The 21,113-nt window shown below is 42.4% G+C and overlaps 1 protein-coding gene across 10 annotated transcripts in view; it reads right to left on the bottom strand.

The window, feature by feature from the left end:
• The window catches only part of ARID1B (AT-rich interaction domain 1B), a 413,974-nt gene that overhangs the window by 310,128 nt on the left and 82,733 nt on the right, over nucleotides 1–21,113 (bottom strand). For all 10 annotated transcript variants that reach the window (XM_045009633.1, XM_045009635.1, XM_045009634.1 and 7 more), the window contains one exon: nucleotides 8,304–8,450. In XM_045009633.1, the coding sequence (XP_044865568.1) occupies nucleotides 8,304–8,450 (147 nt within the window). The remainder of the gene's footprint in view (nucleotides 1–8,303; nucleotides 8,451–21,113) is intronic.

Genomic DNA, 21,113 nt, shown 5'->3' with positions numbered 1-21,113 from the left:
CTCCCAAAGCAGTAAAAGTTACATTCACCATTATTTAATTGCAACCTTATAAATTTGGTGACTTCAATATAAACTTGGAACTTTACACTGGAAGGGAGTCTTGACTGGCACAAGTATCCAGTGTTAGTCTGGATCTGTAAAAAGCGACAAAGAGTCCTGTGATACAGAAGATCTTGAAGACCCATTCTCTCTTTGATTTCCTATGCCATTTTAGACAACTAGGGGGAAGATAACAGCATCTAATTATAGCCTGCTAAATGCTCCTTCCAAACACTAGCTCATTTTTCTGGGCAGGTATCCTGCAGCGTTTAGAAAATGTGCGTAGCAAGGCCCAAGTACTGTCTTAAGTATCCTCAATAGTGTCACATCTGCCTTCCATCCCCATAATGTGGTTACCGATGCAGCTCAAGCATGCCAACTATCAGGTGTAGTTTCAGCAGTTTCAGATTACAAGCTTTTTTCATGTCTGCCAATCACTGGCACCCCATCAGAAAAATTGAACCAGTTTAAACATGTGATTAGTGACACAGCTAAATCAGTGCTGAGGCCAAAGAAAAGAGTACACCAGGATTGGTTTGATGAGAACAGCGAGGACATCTCCAGACTCCTAAGTGACAAGCAGAAAGCATTTGTTGAATGGCAGAATGAACTCACTTCCATCTCAAAGAAAGACAGGTTTAAGTATCTACAGAGCAAGGCCCCGTCTGAACTAGGAGAATGCAGGATGAGTGACTGGAGAGGAAAGCTGCAGAAGTCCAGCATTATGCAGATACAAACAACACAAGGATGTACTCTGAGTCTCTCAAAGCAGTCTATGGACCATCTAAAACTGACACATCTTTCTAACTGATTTCATTCTCTACAGATAGAAAGTCAAAGCCTGACAGACATTGAGAGTGAAGTCTTCTCTCCTTGTCGGAAGCATAAGGTTTTGGAAAGAATACCAGGAAGTGAATAGGTTAATTCATGTGAAACTCAGAAATTACCTTAAGGATACATTTCAGGTGGAGGTGAAGGGAAACATTCTCCTTATGAAATTTGGTATATGGTGGATCTGCTATAAGTGCTCCCAGTTCACTCACCGTTCTAGCTGATGTAATGGCTACTAGAAAGGCGACCCTCATGGAGAGGTAGGACAGGGAGCAGGTGGTTCAAAGGGAGGGCTGGTAAGCACTGAAAGAGCAAGATTAAGATCCCATTGCAGTGTTCGTTTTGCCACCAGTGGGAAAGTTCTGATGAAGCCCTTCAGGAATCTGATTGTTGCTGGACACGTAAAAAGAGCATAGGCTTCAACTAGAGGATGGAAGGTGCTGATTGTTGCAAAGTGGACCTGCATTTTCTCATGGAGACAGAACAGCTTCTGAACATGAATGGTTTTGGTCTGACACCCATCCAAATACCAGGCCATGAAATGACGGGGGCCTGGGTTGAGACGTCTGGTCTTGCCATTCTCTTGAGTGAACAGAGGTGGAAAGGGTCAAAGGCTGATGGGAAGCTGGGTTGACAAATGCAGAAGGTCTGAAAACCAAAATGGTCTAGGCCAGCTGGATATGATGATAAAGACCTGATCTTTGCTGTAGCAAATCTTTCATAGAACTTGTAGTATCAGGTGGATGGAAGAAGAGGCAAACCTGATATGGTCTGTCCAAAATAGGAGAAGGGCATTGCTGACCCACAGCTGCACAGGAGCAGTACAGGGACAATATCTTGTTTGTCTGGGTGGGGAACAGGTCTCAGGAAAGCATCCTGCCCTGGGTGAAGATCTCATTCAGGATGGAATTGTGCATCTCCCATTTGTGGTCTGTGCAGAAGTGCCTGCTGAGATTGTCCAACAGAGTCTGCACACTCAATAGGTAAGTTGCTGAGAACCACTTTTACACAAAAAGGAAAGAATTTTGCTCCACCCTGTTCATGTAGAAAATAGTCATCATGTTGTCTGACATTATCTGGGTACGGCCAGACCAAATGAGTGGAAGGAATGTATAGAAGGTTAGACAGACAGCTATCAGTTCTAGTAGGCTGATATGCATCCTGGCCTCTAGAGGTCCAAATGCCCTGTATGGTGCGATTGTCCATGGCAGTGTTTCCCAAACTTGGGAAGCCGCTTGTTTAGGGAAAGCCCCTGACGGGCCGGTTTGTTTACCTGCCACGTCCGCAGGTTCAGCCGATCGCGGCTCCCACTGGACGTGGTTCGCTGCTCCAGGCCAATGGGGGCTGCTGGAAGCACGTACTGGCTGCCGCTTCCAGCAGCGCCCATTGGCCTGGAGCAGCGAACCGCAGCCAGTGGGAGCTGCGATCGGCCGAACCTGCGGACACAGCAGGTAAACAAACTGGCCCAGCCCGCCAGGGGCTTTCCCTAAACAAGCGGCTTCCCAAGTTTGGGAAACACTGGTCTATGATGTTATATAAGTATATGAAATCATATGGCCTCATAGGGAAAGACACACCTTGACTGTGGTCCAAGGTCTAAAGGATGACTTGTCTTACCAAGTTGTTTATGGCTTGGAATCTTTCGATAGGGAGGTAAGCCCCTCCTGCCATTGAGTCTAGGATTGCTCCTATAAAGTCTATGGTCTTTGTGGGAGTCAACGTGGACTTTTATTTGATGACATAGTTTCCCAAGGAAGACAGCAGACAGAGTAGGAACAGAGGTGCCAACTGAACCTCTTTGCTGGATCTGCCCAACAGGAGTCAGCTATCCAGATATGGAAAGATGATATAGCTGTTTCATCTCATCTGGGCTGCCATCACTGAGAAGACCTTGGGTGCTGTAGCAAGTCTGAACAGAAGCACTCTGTACTGGTATTGTACTTGTCCGACCAGGAATCTGAGGAACCTTCTGTGGGATGGGCGAATAGCCACATGAAAGTAAGCATTTTTTGTGCCAAGAGCCTCAAACCAGGAGCCCTCCCCTCCAGAGAGGAGATTATTGATGCCAATGAGACCATGCAGAATTTTAATTTTCAAAAATAGACTTTCTGTTGGAGTAGACTGAGAACTGGTCTCCATCCTCCGCTTTTCCTAGGATCTAAAAAATATGGCAACTAGTATCCTTTTCCTTGATGTTAAGGTGGCACATGCTCTATAGATCTGGGCTAAAGAAGAGAATCTACCTCCTAATGGAGGGACCTCCTTGTGACAGTGGTCCCTGAACACACGCCAGGTAGGGAGTTTGTGATGGAGAGGTGATACAAACTCGATCAAGTAGCCAAACTGAATGATCTCTAACATCCACCTGTCCATTGTTATTGCCCTCCAATTATGAGTGAAGAGGGCAAGGCAGTCACCAAAGTTTGGGGGCAGGGTAGGATGGAATCAGCAGCAGAACATGGTTCTCAAATGTCCCCTAGATAATGGGCGGGGTTGATCAGTGGCACTAGATGTGGAGGAAGCTGTGTACCAGAGTCTCTGTATACTCTGGCATTTGCACGATAGTTCGTAAAGGCGCTGCTCATAGAATGGTTATGGGGGCGGTCTTGGCCTGTACACTTGTTTATGGTGTTTCCTCTTTGCAGATAAGGTATAAACGCCAAGGGAATGGAAAATTATTATGGAGTCTTGGAGCGAGTGAAAGGACTCCTCCATTTTTTTCACTGAATAAGTTAGCCTCATCAAAGGGTAGATCCTCCGTGGTATTTTGTACCTCCCAGAGGAACCACAAGAAGTAGAGCCAAGACTCATGCCTCATGACAACTGCTGAAGCTATCCCTCTCAAACCAATGTCAGCCACTGCAGCCTGAAGAGTTGTTTTAGCTACCAGTCTGCCCTGATCACTGAGGGCTTGGAATTGGGCTCTGTCCTCTGACAAAACTTGTCTTTATAGTCCAAGGATTTGGAGTAGTTGGTGAAATCATACTTTGCTAACAGGGCCTGGTAGTTAGCAATTCGAAACTAAAGGCTGATGAAAGAAAATACTTTCCTCCCTAGGAGATCAAGGTGTTTAGCACCCTTACCAGTGGGTATTGCCTTGGGATGCTTCAACTTCTATCTCTAAATGGCAGCTTGCATCACCAAAAAGTTGGGTGCTGGGCGTGTAAACAGGAACTCTGCTCCCTGGCTGGTACAAGATAATGGCTGTCAGCCTTTTTTGGGGTGGGAATGCAGCAAACAGGAATATGCCAAGCTTCCCTTGCTGATTCCATAATGGCCTTGTCACCGGAAGGGCCAGCTGGCTAGGAGCAAAAGGCTGGAGAATGTCCAGGAGCCTATGCTGAATATCCTGTACCTCCTTGAGTTGGATCTGGAGGTCTGTTGCCCCCTTCTGCAGGAGCTCTTGATATTGTCTGTAGTCATCAGGCAAGGATGGCAAAGATGGGGGCAACTGCCTCATCTGGCAAGAAGGAGGACAGATCTGTTGCAACTGTTTGTCCTAGTGGATCCAGCTCAATTTCTTCTCCCTTATAGTTCAACAGAGGGAGTTAGGCAAGGGTAGGTGGGATTCATGCACAGATCCTGGGTGTCTAGCATGGGGATCCATGAATCCCAACAATGCCAGTATGAAGGGTTAATCACTAGAGGGGGACCCCATGGCATTGGGTACCATCGTTCCCATTGGTTAGTCACATCTGAGAGGAGGAATGATCCTAGACCTTCAGGAGCCTCTGTCCAGGCTAGCCTCCCTATGTGAAGGTGATGTTCCATCTGGAACCTCCGACACGGCAGACAAGAAGAGGGGTTCCAGTTCAACCAGCAAAGCCACTGGTAATGGTGGACGAATGCTCCAGCTGGGTGGAATAGAGGAGTACTCCGGTCTCCTCAAGGTGGTTTCTTCCTCAGATGTCTCTGATTAGGGTTGTAGACAAAAAGTGAGGAAATTGCAAATAAGGTAGGGTAAAGATATCCTCTGGGGAGGTGTAGGTTGTGGGGTATCCCGGAATGCAGCATGTTCCGATGGTCAGGACCACCAGATCTGGCACATCCCTAGTTATGGTGGATGCTGGTTCCTTATGAGAGCAGGCCAGTGCCAGAACATAGTCTAGCTTGGCACTCTTGGACTGTGATGCTGGGAGGCTATCCTTGAGCTTATGGAATCATAGGATGGGAGGGGACCTCGAGAGGTCATCTAGTCCAGTCCTCCTATGTTGAAACAAAGTCAGTACTGATGGGTCCTTACTCCTTCATGCCATACTCTCACATCCAGCAGATTTGAACGGACCTAAAGCCTCAGGACCTGTGATGAGGACTCACTCAACTTGGATGAAATTGGGGAAGGATCTTTTCATTTAGGAGCAGATTTATCCTTGTGTTTCTGAGAGTGTCCTTTACTCTCATAAGAAGTCCTTGGTAACAATTCTTTGGCCTTAGCATCTCTGGCCTCAGATCCAGAACTCCTGCTTGGAGGGACACTGCCCATGGACTCAGGCCACTGTATGGGGGGGAAGGGGTGTCTCCCTGGCTCAGTGCTGACTGAGATCTCATGGCCTTCTCCATGAGATGCTTCTTTAGTGAGAGCTCTCATCTCTCACATGTTCAGAGAGGGAAGGCACGACAAATGCTGCACTTAGCGGAGAGGTGAGCCTCTCCAAAGCAGTAAAGGCAATGTTGGTAGTCATCACTCACAAAGAAGGAGCGGGGGCCGGGGAGCAGGAGATGCAGTTCTTAAATGCTGGAACTGTAGGCATAGTCTTTGTCTGCAGGGAAAGACTCCCCAAGGTGGAGAGAACCAAACTACAGTAACTAGACTAAAACATTAACCCTAACACTACAAAGTATACTAAAAGAAACTATTTACAATATATGTTTACAATAGGTTTTGAAGAATAAAGATGGATGTAGCTTCAGACATAGTGGAGTCTAACTCAGGCAATGAGGTGGTAAGAAGGAACTGAAGAGGCATCAGTCTGCACAGCCTCTTATACTGGCAGTTTGGAGCAGGAGGAGAGCAACTGTGCAGGTGCAGCCGAACAGACACTACTTGCTAGAACTCTCTGATTTCAGGGGCATGGTACACATGCATACCCACATGTAGAATACATGTAGGGCCCAGCACTAAAAGAAGAAATACATTTTTTTTTAATCACACTTTCAAAAGAATTAGGACTTACTGAACTGTTTCATCAGGAAAAGTTAAACTACACCTTCCAAGCTTTTGCTAATATCTTCGTATGTAATGTTACCCACCACTCTGTAATAACCCCACCAGAGATCTTCTGTGGAGACAGAACCCTCGAACTTCAGTACTAAAATCACAGGCCTCAATCACTTTATCTAAAGGCTTCACCCCCTTAGGTGGTTCAAGACATATGTTCTTAACCTCTGTGTGGAGTAGACACCACATGGAAAAATGACACACTTAAGTGTGATACACAGAAACCCTATTGGAAGAACTCATCCCAAGCAGTTGAGTTACACAGGAGTTTGAATCCCCGTAGTGACCAAGTATTCAGCCAGAGGCACAATCCCAGTTTGGGTGCCTTTTCTCTCTCTCCACTCACCCCCTTCCCCTAACCTTCTTCTGTGTAATCTCCTTACTTTTTTGAGGTATACAAAAACAACTGCACAAAATTTCACTGCACAGGGCAGAGTGGCAGGGATCATCAATGGGCCATGCACCATCGGGATAACCAGATTACTTGTTATTAGATACATACACTTTGTGTAACGTTCAACAAGTGTATGATTTTTAAACAGATTAAAATGTTCAAGTTACATGCTCAAGTGACAACAATTCAACATATGATCAAGCGTCTGGGCAGCCACAAACTGATTCCGTTTGTCAGGCGGCTGATTGGAGATATGTGGACATGAAGAGCTGTGGGCCCTTATTGGCAGTGCTCTTATTAACTTCAAACCACAGATCACCACGTGCTGTATTACTATGTCTCTGCCTGCTAACTGATTTAGTTAAAGTTTTTACATCAATAGAATCAAAATTTCCCATCAAAGGTTGAGAAATCATGTGTTTAAATGTCCATGAAAATGGAGAAAAAGAGGAAAATTAAATTTATAGACAGAACTACAATTTCATATTTGAAATCACAGTTACATGTTTAAAGTCACTGAAATGATGGAGGGGTGGGGCTGCTTACAACTGCATGGCTGGTATGCCTAAAAATTATATTTCATAAATGATGCAGTTTTAATTAAAATGAATTTATTTCCAATGACATTTGTTTTAATAATCTGTTTATCTAATTTTAATAAAGCAGTAAAAATATTTTAGCCTTACTTTAAAATCGGAGTATGGAGGACAACAGCACTCGAGCTACATATGGCTTCTTTTGTTAGTTTGTTTCACAGTGTATTTTTATCATGAGCAAATATTTCTCCCCTGCCCCAGTATTATCCTGGTATGCTAAGTAACTGTGCCTGAGGGATCGTCCACCAGTGAACTGCTGAGAGTGATGATACTGCACAGTTCTTCCAGAGACACCTAGTCTTTAGCAGCTCAATTTAGTTAGATCCCTGAGGACACTGGATATATTTTGGTTTCATTTTCCTCTCGTCTTCCTTCCTCTCCCAGGCAGGCAGTCCCTCTGCGGTTAACACTGCTGGGACTATATTTGGAACTTAAGTCTACAAGTACAGCTACAGGAACTAAGGGCACCCAAGGTCTCTTCACTCCAGGATGCCTCACACAGGCATTCCTCAAGTTCTAGCATATTAAGCCAGCCATTATTGCTCCCAATCATATTTTAAAACAAGACTGTCTTTAAAAAAAAAATCGAGCCAATAAATGCTGCCGTATTTGTAGCAGCTTCAATGAAAATAAATGTCTCATGCGGGTGCCATGGCTGGGTATAAACACAAAACAGTAACTGGCATGGAAATCGGGTTATTTAACACAGCTAAATGGATGTGCGGAATGAGGAAAGTGAAGTGCTGTTTTAAATGTATTTTCTTCCCCACCAGCTCCCCTGAAGAAGCAGCTCCACCTATTCTTTTTTTAAAACCAACTGTGATCACATCAGCTGGGAGGCACCACCAGAATGCCTTGCAAAGAATTTTAAAACAAGACATGTGGAAGTCTATGACCCACACTTACATGAAATCAAGGAAGTATGTTACCTCTTTTTAAAAAGGGGGGGATAGTTGAAGAGGAATGTAGGACTAGCTTTATTCTAAATTCACACAGATAGCAAGCAAAGCTTGAAATAGATATACCTGTATATACCAACACTTTCCAAGAGCACTGCGGCCTTGTTTTAAGTTTACAGTAAATAGGAGAGTGGGGTTTGGGGTGGTTTGGGGTTTTTTTTGCTTTTGGAATAGTACCCATTTGGACAATATTTCATCTTCTACATGTTGCATTTTTTTAAATTACTGCAATGTTGTAGTTGTGAGCAGCGGGTGACTATGCTTACCTGCTGTGTCTGGTACCTCTGCTGGGCCTGCGACAGATACTGTGCCTGGGGCGGCAGATGCTGAGGTTGTGGTTGCTGGTTGTAATATGGCTGTTGGCCCTGTTGGCAGTAGCCACTTACACCTTGCTGACCATACTGAGGCGGCATCTGTTAGAAGAGCCAAGCAAAGCAGATATATGAGTCAGGAGGTGGAATCATACAAAACCAAGCAAGGTTACAGTCGCACACTAACCTCAATAGAAGTTGAGTCCTCACCCACAAACCTGGCTCAATATTACCAATCTTTTTACCACGCAGTTAATAGAAGTGCTCAGATCTATTTGCAAAGTATCACTTTTAGTACCCAAGAAACTTTATTCTCAACAAGAATGTCCAAGGAAATCAGATACCGCAATTTATGAATGTATATCCTAGTGATGGTCACAATTCCGTAATGTCTAGTTTCAAAATAAATAAATAAATAAAGCAAAAGTTTTAATGGAAGACATTTATTCTTCCATAGGCACAAGGCTAACCTACTGCAGGAATTGTTCTGATCAGCTGATCAAGAAGTAGAATTATGAAGAAAAAAAACCCAACCCCAATTCTAAGGTGTGCTTCCCAAGAGGAATGCCATTTTGTACGATGAAATTAAGTAACAAGTTCTAATGTTTGTGATGCAATTGCAAAAACTTTCAGTGTTTAACAGGTACATTCAGCCCCCTTTTTTTTTAATTGCTTGCTTCTTCTCTAAAAGGACATGCTTAAATGCTCTCCGTTTTTTTCTCTCCCTCCCCTTCCCAAGATAGATCTTTTGACAAAAGCTTCAAGCAACAATGTAATACATAAATATACACCAGCAACTTGTCAAAGGTGCTAGAATAAACAAAATAGTGCACATAACAGATCACACCTATGCAGACTTTATGTTATAAACTAAATCAAGTCACTTAACCCTCCTCAAAGTATTGGTGCTTGAGGTATCATCTTAGTGCTACCACTACTATGGCCTGTGGCGGTTGGCTCTGAAGTGTAAGTATTCTTGCAAGCACTGAGGCTGTGACACTTGCAGTGAACAGATAGAGTTTTAACAAGCTCCCACCACTGTCCGTACATTGTTTCTCCGGTGCATAGGTGAATCTGCTTACTGAGCATATTAGTACATAGTTGTTCTGCATCGGGATCGGTAGTTGTTACACACATGCACCAATATTAGATAGGCAGTGAAAACAGCTAGAACTTTTGCCACAAGTTGCTCTATCCATACTGCCACACAATTACGTTTTGCTAACCTCACAGCACTGTATCCATGGAACTATTCCTTTTGTGCTTGTGCTCCTGTTCCTTGCCTCTTCCATTAGTTTGCACTCCACTCTGCTTTACCGTCCCTCCATAATCGCCCCTTTTTTTAATCCACCTACACTCTCACATACCTTCCCACCTTCTCAGAATGTACACTTATCACCTCAATTAAAACAAGAATACAGCCATCAAGGGATAGGTTTACGCCGCAATTAAACACCAGCGGTTGGCCTGTCCCAGCTGACTTGGGCTTCCGGCGCTCAGGCTAAGGGGCTATTTAACTGCAGTGTAGACATTCAGGCTCCAGCTGTAGGATCCTAACCACCTCACAGGGTCCTAGAGCCCAGGCTCTAGCCTGACACCAAATGTCTACTCCACAATTAAACACCCCTTAGCCTGAGCCCGAGTCAGCTGGCACGGTCCAGCTACGGGTTTTTAATTGCTATGTAGACATATCCACACAACAAACCTAAGCAACCCCAGGATCTTATTTATGTCATACTCATCCTTCACTTCTCACTCTTCTCGCACATTATGTTATGTCCACATTTAGACTGCGCAACCTTTGGATCAGGGACCACCATCAGTTCTGTTCTATAAAACACCTACCACAATTTCGTGTAGCTATTTAAATCAATAATAAATGACAACAACAACATGGAAATTAATCCCCCCGTCTAACAGACGGGGATCACAAGGTACTGCTCATGGACAAATGCTTATTAAACAGCATATTAAAAAAACTTAATTAAAATCTCCCCAGAACAAAACTAAGATGAATCCAATTACTTACTTTGCTTGCAGTGAATGACCTGAACATCAGCTTTCTTTCTAGTGAAGCCCCCACCTTTCACTCTTAGACCCACATTCTTTGTAGCCTTCACAACTCAGAAGAACAAAATTCAGAATGCTTTTTTGCTCCTAGGTTAGCACATGAATTTTTGGAAAGGTACAGGGAGAACAGATCAGTGCTTTAATCTGTTTCTAGGGGAGCACAGACATTGTAATAATTATACTATGACCCCTTTTATCTGACTTGCACAGTGCAAATAGCATTATTTTTTGGAGGAGTGTGATTGACCATCAGTGATTAAACTGCTTTGGCTGCTAAGAAAGAAAGGATGAGAATAAAAGAGAAACCAAATTGACAGCTAGAATGAAGGGGTGGGAAAAATCCAATTTAACCAATAACTCAGCCATAATCTTTCATCCTTGCTTGAACAAGGGGGCTTGTGACAGACATTCTTTGTTCAGGCAATACCTTGATAGTAAGTTTCAAGTGATTTTTTGCATGCGTAATCCATAGCTGAAATCAAAGTATTAGGTAAAGGGCCATTAGACAGCTGTATGGCCATTATTTATAAAATACAATGTAACAGAATTAGCATATTATCATTTCTATTCTAATTATATTGGCCAAGAGCTGTTATTGGATTTCTCAAGCCACCCCTCTCTGGGGTAAAAGAAGGGTCTTGTCAGTGCCCCGTCAAAAAGACCTGTGCACAGAGACTGTAGGTTCTACCTGAACATCTCATCCTGCCTAGACACCTGTATCCATGCTGAGGGTGTGGGAAGTTTCCTAGTAAGACTGCGCATTGTTCTTCTCTTGGATCTTACACAGAGACCCTATTTTGGTGCCCTATGGAGAGGAAGGCCTAGGAGAATCTCACTGATTGATAGTCTTATCTCCAGAAGAGTCCAGTTCTTTACTGATTGGTTTCAAAATGGTGGGACGGTTTGGTACTTCCCAACTCGGACATTTTCTGCCTTGTCTGATAAGACTTTTTGGTTAATAAATGTATTGGCTGCTATCAGATATCTCTGAAGCAACAGAAAATTTGAATGCCGAAGACAGGGGCTGTAGTCAGCAAGAAAGGGGTGCCACTGACTGACTGAGTGGCTGACTGGAACAGTGAAAGCAACCCACCAAAAATATTCTATTTTCCTAAGTGCTAGGGTGCCAGAATTATACATTTATGTCATTTAGCATAATATACTGAAGGAGATTCCCAGAAAAATTGTGTTTACGTGCAATTGTATTTCACATTGCAAGCTAAGAAAGAGCATTTCCTCAGTTAACAAAATGGTATAGCAAATTTTAATTATTTTTATTTTACAGTGATCACTAATAGTGACAGTTATAATTCAAATAGTTTCCATTATAAACTTCTGATTTCATATGCTGGTAGCTTTCTGAAGTACTAATTCTTTCACACAGAAATTCCCAATGTTGTCTGCCAATAGGAAAATGTTTCCCTTAAAGTTTGAGCAACAGCCCTCTTGCCACTTCTGAGTATGCATAAAAAATACTTTGCCCGTTGCAAAAATAAATAAATGAAAAAAAAAATTCTAACGATGTTGGTTTTATCTAGTTACAGCATGAGTAAATAATATTTGAAAACTGAGACTAAATATAGGCACAGTCTTTTCAGAAAGGACTAGTGCCTTCACTTGGTTTATAAATAAATAAAACAATTTAAAAGATCATTAGCAACTGGGAGACAAAAACTTTTAGGAACATGCTCAGTGGGATTCTACTAAGATTCTAACACAGCTTAGTGAAGTTCAGCCTCATTTGTGACATCACTGCATCCAACTCATGCCTGCTGGTACAGGTACTGGCTTCATAAAGGCTGCAAATACTTCCCACTGAAGAGCACACACTAAAATCCTAAAAATAATTCTAAATAAAAATTCTGTCTTGACACCAATGGCATATGAAACAAATCCCAGACCCCATGATTATAAGGTGTCTTTCAATTTTTTTATGTACACTGCAAAAATTCTGCAAGTTCTAATCTTTCATTTCAAATTTTACCTTTGTAATTATAAAGATACATTAGTCATAAGATTAATCTATGTGCTCCTGTATTTCTAGCCCGGCCAAATATGATTTTGTCTCCAGATAAACAGTAGCACCAAATGTGGGAATTTAACACTCCTTTACCTCACTGAGGTCTGAACTTCAAAGTCTTATTAGGACCATTTAAATTTTAACACTGGGCCAGATTATGGCCCATCCTGTGGGCCAGCACGAGGGAATAAGGATGTGTAAGACAGTCCCTTACACTGGTATGCCATAATGTATACTGGTGTGCCATTGTATGCAGGGCAGTAGGCTCTGCTGAGCCACTTACACAAGTGGATGAGAAAGGATGGAGCCTTGACAGTACGCCTCCAAAAAAGGCGTGTCAGAGGAAGGTATGCTGCACCAGACGTATACATGTCATAAAGTACTCCCTCCCTGGAATAATATAATGCCCCCTACTCTTGTCTAAATCAAAACATCCTGAGCTAACTCATTCTTAGTACAGACAATTTTCCTCTTTTAAAAGGCAGTAACTAGAAAAATTAGATGCAAAACACCCCATTAAGGTTGAAGTTTAAAAATCCCCAGTCAGGAAATACAAACATCAAGGTTCAAACTGCCACATTAACTGAGCCATGTTGCACATATGTAGTATCTTCAATTCTGGATTTATGTTGTAAAATGTATTCCACAAAATATAGAGGATGTGAAATTTGACTGAATTAATGTGGGTGCTGGAACCATAGCATTTATGTTTTCTGATTTCTTAGTTGTGCAAACTTCATATCACATTAACATAGTTTTTTGCATGAACCTATACTATGGAATAATACTTACGTTTTATGTATTGACATATTTTTGATCTACTGAAATTCTGAATATGTTTGCTATTCTTCATGATGAGAGCCAAATAAATAAAGACTATTACCACAAAATATTCAATCATGTCTACAGAAAGGTAATCTCTCTCCTTCCAAAAAGAACACTTTTGATTCCATGGTCATGAATTGATGAAAACTACCTCTGATATAGATGCTAAATAAATCTATGTCACTAATAAGAATAAGAGGTTACTTGCCTTACAGTAACTTGAGTTCTTCTAGACATTTTGACCTTATGGCTGCTCCACACAAGATGTGCACATGCCCGTGGGGTCTTAACTGGGGAATGCAAAGCAGTGTCTGCAGGACAGCACCTGCGCAGTGAAGCATCTAATGCTTCCAAACAATATCATATCAGGATGCATGGACCCACCACCACTCAATTCCTTCTCAACTGCAAAACAGAGCATCCACAGCCAACGGGAAGGAGGGCAGGAGATGGAGCACCCATAGGGATGAAACATCTTGAAGAACTCAAGTTACTGTAAGGTAAGTAACCTCTCCTTCTTCATCCAATATATGTCCCTATGGGTGCTCCACTGAAGGAGATTCCCAAGCAGTAAACTCAACAAGGAGGTGAGTGCTGAGGCAAGTCTAAGATGGTTTAGAGGACTGCACCACTGGAAGCAGGCATGACGGCATAATGGCGGGCCAAAGTGTGAATGGAATATCAAGTTGCAGTCCTACAGATATCTGCTACTGGAACATCTTTCAGTAGAGCTATAGATGTGGAGTGAGCTGTCACTGTGAGGGGGCTGCATCCCAGAGATTCAAAACAGGTTAAAATGCAACCTGAAACCCACTTTGACAGTCTTTGAGTGGAAATAGGGTTGTCCCTTCATCCTTTCTGCAAATGATGCAAATAATCCAGGAGAGGCCCTGACGGTCTTAATCCTGTCAAGGTAGCAGGCAATATCCCTTCCGACATCTAGCATATGCAGGCTGGTTTCCTCTTTGGAGGTGTGAGACTTTCGGTAGAACACCAGTAGACGGATTTCTTGATTAATATGGTATTCTGAAGAGACCCTAGGGAGGAAGTAGGGATGGGGGCACAGTGGAACCGTGTCTTTATACAAGGTAGTAAACGGTGGGTCTGCCATGAGGGCAAAGAGCTCTCCCATTCATTTAGCCAAAGTGATGGATATAATGAATGAAGGGAGGGGTGACTACTGGTTCAAAAGAGGGGTTTCCTCAGGGCATTCAGAACCAAATTAAGTTCCCACTGGGGGGGAAGGCGTGGGGGGCTGGGTTCCATACACGGTTAAACAAGTTGGGTAAGCCTTTAAAGAATATGGAGGTAGTACGGTGGGCAAAAACTGAGAGGCCCTCGATGGCCCAGTGGAAGGCTGTGACAGCTGTCAAATGTACTCTGAACTCATGCATTTAAAGACTCAAGGTCTGTCAATGAGGCAATCTAAGATTTTGGAGAGTGGAACTTCTGATGCTTGAGAAGAGTGAAGAGAACACCAGAAATGGAAGCATTTCCACTGCGGAAGGTAAGTTTTATGAGTATTAGGTTTCCTGCTAGATAGGAGAACTGACTGGACCTTATCTGAACCGGTTAGCTACATGCTTGAGATCCATCTAGGAACCATGCTCTCAGGTTCAAGGAAGAGTAGTTGGGATGAATCAGAGTCCCAGAGTTTGTGACAGGAGATCCTTCCTGGGAGGAAGGCGGAGAAGTATTGCCACAGAGAGATGAAGGAGATTTGAGCACCGTAGCCAGGATGGCTATGAAAATAACCTTAGCTCTTTCCTATTGCAGTCTGAGTGATGTCTTGAGAAAAAGAGGTGGAGGTAGATAAGCACACAGCACGGTACAGGGCCATGGTGTTATCAAGGCATCTCCCAATGAATTATAGCCATATTCCTTGGAGAGAAAAGGCAACATTTTGTGCTGACTGGGGTGGGACTTTGAAGTCTTCGCCTCTGGGGGTGCTGCTGGAGCTCCAACAGCCACTGGAGTGGCCTGGGATGTTGAGGCCGACGTACGGGGGGAGGGGGGAAAGTGGAGCCCATTGCAGCTTGTGAGTATTCCATTAGAAGGAGCTTCTATCTAGCCTCTCTGTCTTTTCTAGTCCTGCTTTTAACCCCATGCAGACCTTACACTTTTACAGGATGTGGGTGTCTCCAAGGCAGCGAAGGCAGCTTGAATGTCCTTCACCAGGGGAAAGGCCTAGCAGGGCAGAATGCGAAAGGACCAAAACTTGGGTCCTAAAATCAAAAGGGGAGGGGGGGTATAGCCCCCCCTCCAAACAATACTGGAACTAAAAGAAAAAGAGAAATAAAATAACTAAACAAACTAAAGAAAAAAATCAGAATAAAATGTCTGTGTAAAAAAGGTGGGAAGCTGAGAACAGCAGACACACTATTGCTCCATCTTGAGCTGCAGGCAGTTGAGAAGGAACTCAGTGGCAGTGGGTTCACGCCTCCTTAAATGCCTTCTTTTGGAAGCATAAAGTGCTGCTCTGCACTGGTGTGGGCCTAGGGACACTGCTTTGCATTCTCCGGTCAAGAGCACATGGGCATGCATGCATCCTATGGTGGAGCACCCACAGGTACATATACTTGAAGAAGAACTATTATTTTTAAACAGGGAAAAACCTCTGCATATTTATAAAATTTGTTTAAAGGGAGGGAGAAACAGATGAGTCTAAAAACAACAAGGAGAAAAACCTTTTCACATAAGATCATAATACAGTTGCTTTGTATATTTCACTGCAGTTCATACTAAAACTACAAAGAAATAAATTTTGGTCTTTTCTGTAAGTTACCAACTACTGAAAATCAGATCAAACACAGCAGGGCATTTCCATAATTTTTTTATGCCCATACCCATCTGACTGATACAATGTCTCACGGTAAAGCAATATTGTCAAAGACCCACATAAAACCTTCAGAAGAGCTACTATGGTCAGCCACTTTTTTGTATATTAAAACAGATTTACACGATGACTCTACTAAAATATCAGTTCTCCTACATACTTCTGTCTTGATTTTTTTTTTCCAATTTTTGTTAACAACTGAATGGAAAGATGAAAGAAAGTCAAGCAAACTGCCTTTTTTAAGTACAGGGCATTTATTCTTTAGAAACATTATGTCCATATCCAGTAAAATTTCATCAGCCATTATTTAAAAAAAATAAAAAGTATATGTTTATCTTTATTTTCATCTGGTGACAGCAGTAAGGGCTTCAACACAGGGCATTTCCTAGGCATTATACACTGGCTGTGATTAATGGCTGAAGGCACAACCTTTGGCCATCATCTCTTCCCAGCTGGTCATTAATATCCAGGAAATGAGCTGTACCTTGATCATTATTGCTTAAATAAAAATACTACCATAAAAAATCTAAATGCAAAACTTATTTTTTCCCTCTTCATACAGTGAGAAAGAAAGACTGTGCTTGATTGTGCACTTGAAAGAACAGCTCTGCAATGCTGTGGGTGGCTTCAAGTTCTCTGGTGCATGAGGACTGTGGGTTCACCTCCTCCACACCCCTGTAGGCCACATACTCCCCTGGGAAATATGGTGAATACAGAGGAGAAAGAAGTGTAGGATTCCCACAGTCCAAACACTCAATTCAAACTCATGCTCAATATATAGGTACACAGCTAACAGTAAAGGGAACAAATGATGTTTGGTGTTTACCAAACAATTCTATTGGTTTTGCCCCAGCAAGCTCAAATATAGTAACACATTCTAGCAAACACCCATAATCTGACATCAGTGCTTTAGTCTGAGTCAGCACAATGAGACTTGCTGAGAGCAAGGTAGGTCGTCTCGGGTTCTAGTCCTCGCTTTTCTAAGAGATATCACACTCTTAATCACCGAGAGCCTGCCACATGTCCAACAAAAGAAAAAGCTATAAAATCACTGTGCTTTCATTATGGATTTCAACCACCAACTAGTGCCAACAGTACAGGAGGTCAGTACACAAAAGAAAGAGGTACAGTTGAACCCGGTTATGTTGCCGGCCTAGGGGTTTGCCAAAAAGCGTCGAGATAACCGATGATCGAGATAAACGAAAACCAATATGGCGGCAATATATTAACATGTGCTTGAAATTTCTTTATGTACATGATGTGCGTTAATAAATAAGATGAAGCGATCGGCATGCTATAAAAATGTACATACATGTTTGCTAACAACAAAAGGCATATGTGCACCAACTAACAGCAGAGATTTACCAGTATACAATACAAACCACCGTCGATTCTCGATACAAACCTTTATTATATTCTCCAACATTGCAAACACAAAGATCGCTCACAAAATCACAAAATCACAAAAAACGTGCGGGGTGTAGTTCGTTTTTACAAAAAGCTAACCAGTGTCAAAATTAAATTTGCGAGTCATTTCACTCTGACACAGCTCTGAAAAGTATCGTACACGCGGTTACTATGGTTTCTTTACAAAGTCTAAAATGCTTTGTTGCTTTTTGCCTTTAACAGTCTGCTTGAAAACAAATGCTTCAATATTATTTATGCTGTCTAAAACAGTTTCATCTCCTACAAAAGAACCATACCGTCGAATTTTCTGTAGCATTTCTACCACCTCACCAGCTGAGGGAATTGGTTCCAAATCTTCGTCCGCATCTTCTTCATCTTCTTTGTCATTGCCGCATGCAGATGTGCTTGCCTGTGCTGACTGCACACTTGATACAATGTCTTCATCGGTGATCACGCCATCAGTAACGACGTCTTTGTCGATTTCTATGTAATCTCGGAATTCCTGGACAGTGATGGCTAACTCCTGTGCCTCCTCTTCCAAGATAGCATCTGTAAGGCTTGATTTTCCCGCCACTTCCGCGAGTTCTTCTGCGGCTGCACGGCACTGTGCCTGAAACTCATCATCGGAAATATCCTGAATGACGCAGTGCATCCAGCAGTTTGAGATTGTTTCCTTCTTCACGTCATTCCAGGCTGATCTCAGGAAGTTCATTGCATCTAGAAGGGAAGGGGTGTACTGTGCCTTCTTTTCATCATGGAGCAGGTATTGGCGCATCAACATTTTCCTGTAGTACACCTTAAGCACTTGGATTATCCCCTGGTCCATTGGTTGGAGCTTACTCGTTGTGTTAGGTGGGAGGTAAAAGATCTTAATGGCCTTGAGACCAGGAACATCCGGATGAGCTCTACAGTTGTCCACGATCAGTGCCACCTTCCTTTTCTCTGCTTGGAACTTCCTGTCCCACTTTTTCACCCATGCACTGAATAGATCTCCTGTGATCCAGGCGCTTGGCTGGCCATCGTAATCACATTGGAGAACTTTGGTCTGCTTAAAGCATCTGGGATTCTTGGACTTTCCTATAACGTAGAGCGGGAGTTTTTGGCTTCCATCCATGTTAGCAGCAACTAGCACTGTAAGTCGGTCCTTCGACTTTTTTCCACCGTGACAAGCCTCCCCACGAAACGCCATAGTCTTGTCTGGAAGGCATTTCCAAAACACCCCAGTTTCATCAGCATTAAAAATGTTCCGAGTCTCATAGGTATCCAAAATTCTGCACATTTGAGTCTTCAGCCATGAATCCACTTGTTCCTGTTGAACCGCAGCGCTCTCTCCACAAATTGCTTTGAAGACAATGTTGTGCCTCTTTTTGAAACGATCCAGCCACCCCTGACTTGCTTTAAAGTCAGGGTGTCCTAGCTTTGCAGCAAGGATGTCCGCCTTCTCCATCAGCAAGGGACCATTGACGGGAAGGTTTGTTGCTCACGTATTTGTGAACCATTGAAACAGTGCATCGTCGACATCTTTGTGCTCAGCCACTCTAAGTTTTTTTCTTGCTGGATCAAAGACAGACTTCTCGTACATTTGCTTTATCACGTCGGCCTTCTTTTTCCATCCTGAAATGGTGTTTGCTGGAATGCCATGCTGACGACTAAGGTCTGCCGGTTTTGTTCCTTTTTCTAGCTGCAGTATGATTTCATACTTTTTCTCTATTGACTGATTGTCCAGTTTTCTCTTAACACCTCCAGACATTTTTAGAAGGGAAAAAATAAACAGAATAGCTACAGCATGTTATCCTTCAGACAAGATCAACAAGAGTGAGTGAACTGGCATGGGAGTGAACGACCATACGGACCATGATCACGTGCTACGTGAACTCAGCACATGCGCAGTGAACCAAGTACGGTCATTTTTATTTATATAATAATATATAAGACGCACGATTGGTCATGGGGATCAAGATAACGGACGTTAAGTGGCAAATTTGGCCCTCTTTTGTGCTCGAGACATAAAAGAACCGACATAACCGATGAGAAAATGCTAAGACAAAGAGAGAATTTGGCGGTTCCACTTCTAAAACGTCGACTTAATACGATTGGCAAGTTAACCGAGGTCGAGATAAATGGGTTCGACTGTATTACTTTCTTGAGTACCATATCAATGTTTAGTAATCTCTATGACAAATCTGGTAATTTCTAGAGTCCAAATTCTGCTCACTTCTGAAATCACAGCAAGATCAAAAACATATTTTTCGACAGACTAAAAATACCCCACAGCAAGGAATTCTGAGGCAAAGAGAATGCTTGGCTGAACCAAGTGGATAAGGAAATTTGATTATATCAACACTACCAGCCTGGCATAATGTTATGCTGGAAGATAATAAAAAACCTACTGCTAAAGTGCAGTTCCCAATAATATGTCCAAACACTTTGGGGTATTTTATGTTTTGATTTGCTTTAAAAAATTGAAAACAACCATGGACACACACACCCCCTGTCCTTCACGCAACATCAGCAATAATAAAAAGAGAAACAGGTACATGTTTCCAATACTGACGCTGCCCCCTAATCTGTCCTGGGGGCAGGTGGAAGGACTTTAGCCTTTTAAATAAGAGTACTTAGATACAGATCTGAAACACTACAATCTTGCACCATGATACCACCATGGCATGGACTGCCACTGTAGTGGGGGTTTTTTTACAACAAAATAACCCAAGAACCCACCTTCCTTGTAGTTACAAAATTTTACCCTTTGATTTATCCAAACTCTATTCTTTAATTAAAACTTATTAACACTTACATATTCCAAACAAACACCTTGTTAAGTCAGATTTAATAGATGACCTACAGTAGATAATCAGTCCTTGTATAATTACAATCACTTTGGGTGTTTTATTACAATCATCATCTTATTCTAGGAAAATATTATTCCTTGTACTAGTTCTCCCGAATAAATCTTGTATACCAACTAATGAATTTAAGTATCTGTAAATAAAGATAATCCGACTGCCAAGACATAAGGGATCATAAGAAAGAGAACAGAGGAACACACACAAGACACATTATAGTCAAACCATTACTCATTAAAAACTCACCATTTCCAAATTGTTTTTAAATGTTAGGCTTTTTCAATCACCAAGTCCATTTACCTAAGGCCAAATTAACAGGACTCTTCCCCACAGGTACTTACACTAAGTGCAAGTCAGTTATTACACTCTAATACTACGTATGTTCAGAGTATCTACTATTCTCTTGATGCAATGCACATTTACTAATCCCTTGTGCACTCATGTGCATTCCTTCCTCCTTCACACTTCTTGACCAGAAATGTTTTTCCCTTTCATTTCAGGTCATTCCATGAATACCATTTTTGCTAAAGCATTCACTAAACACACTCTTGCACTCATAATAAAAGGCTTCCCCCTCTCATTTATGGCCAGTGCTGAACTCAAGTTTAACTGTACACAAAATTAACACAGAGAAGTATATAATTGTAGTTTTATGCTCAAGTGCTCCAATTATGCACTTTAAAACACTTTACAAGGATCCATCAGGGGCATTCAATACCTCAGATCCATAAAGTCTACACAGTGCCTTTTGACAAGACAGC

Source organism: Mauremys mutica, chromosome 3 (assembly GCF_020497125.1).
Source record: "Mauremys mutica isolate MM-2020 ecotype Southern chromosome 3, ASM2049712v1, whole genome shotgun sequence".
NCBI classification, from domain to species: Eukaryota; Metazoa; Chordata; order Testudines; family Geoemydidae; genus Mauremys; species Mauremys mutica.
This window is presented reverse-complemented; position numbering and strand designations above follow the sequence as displayed.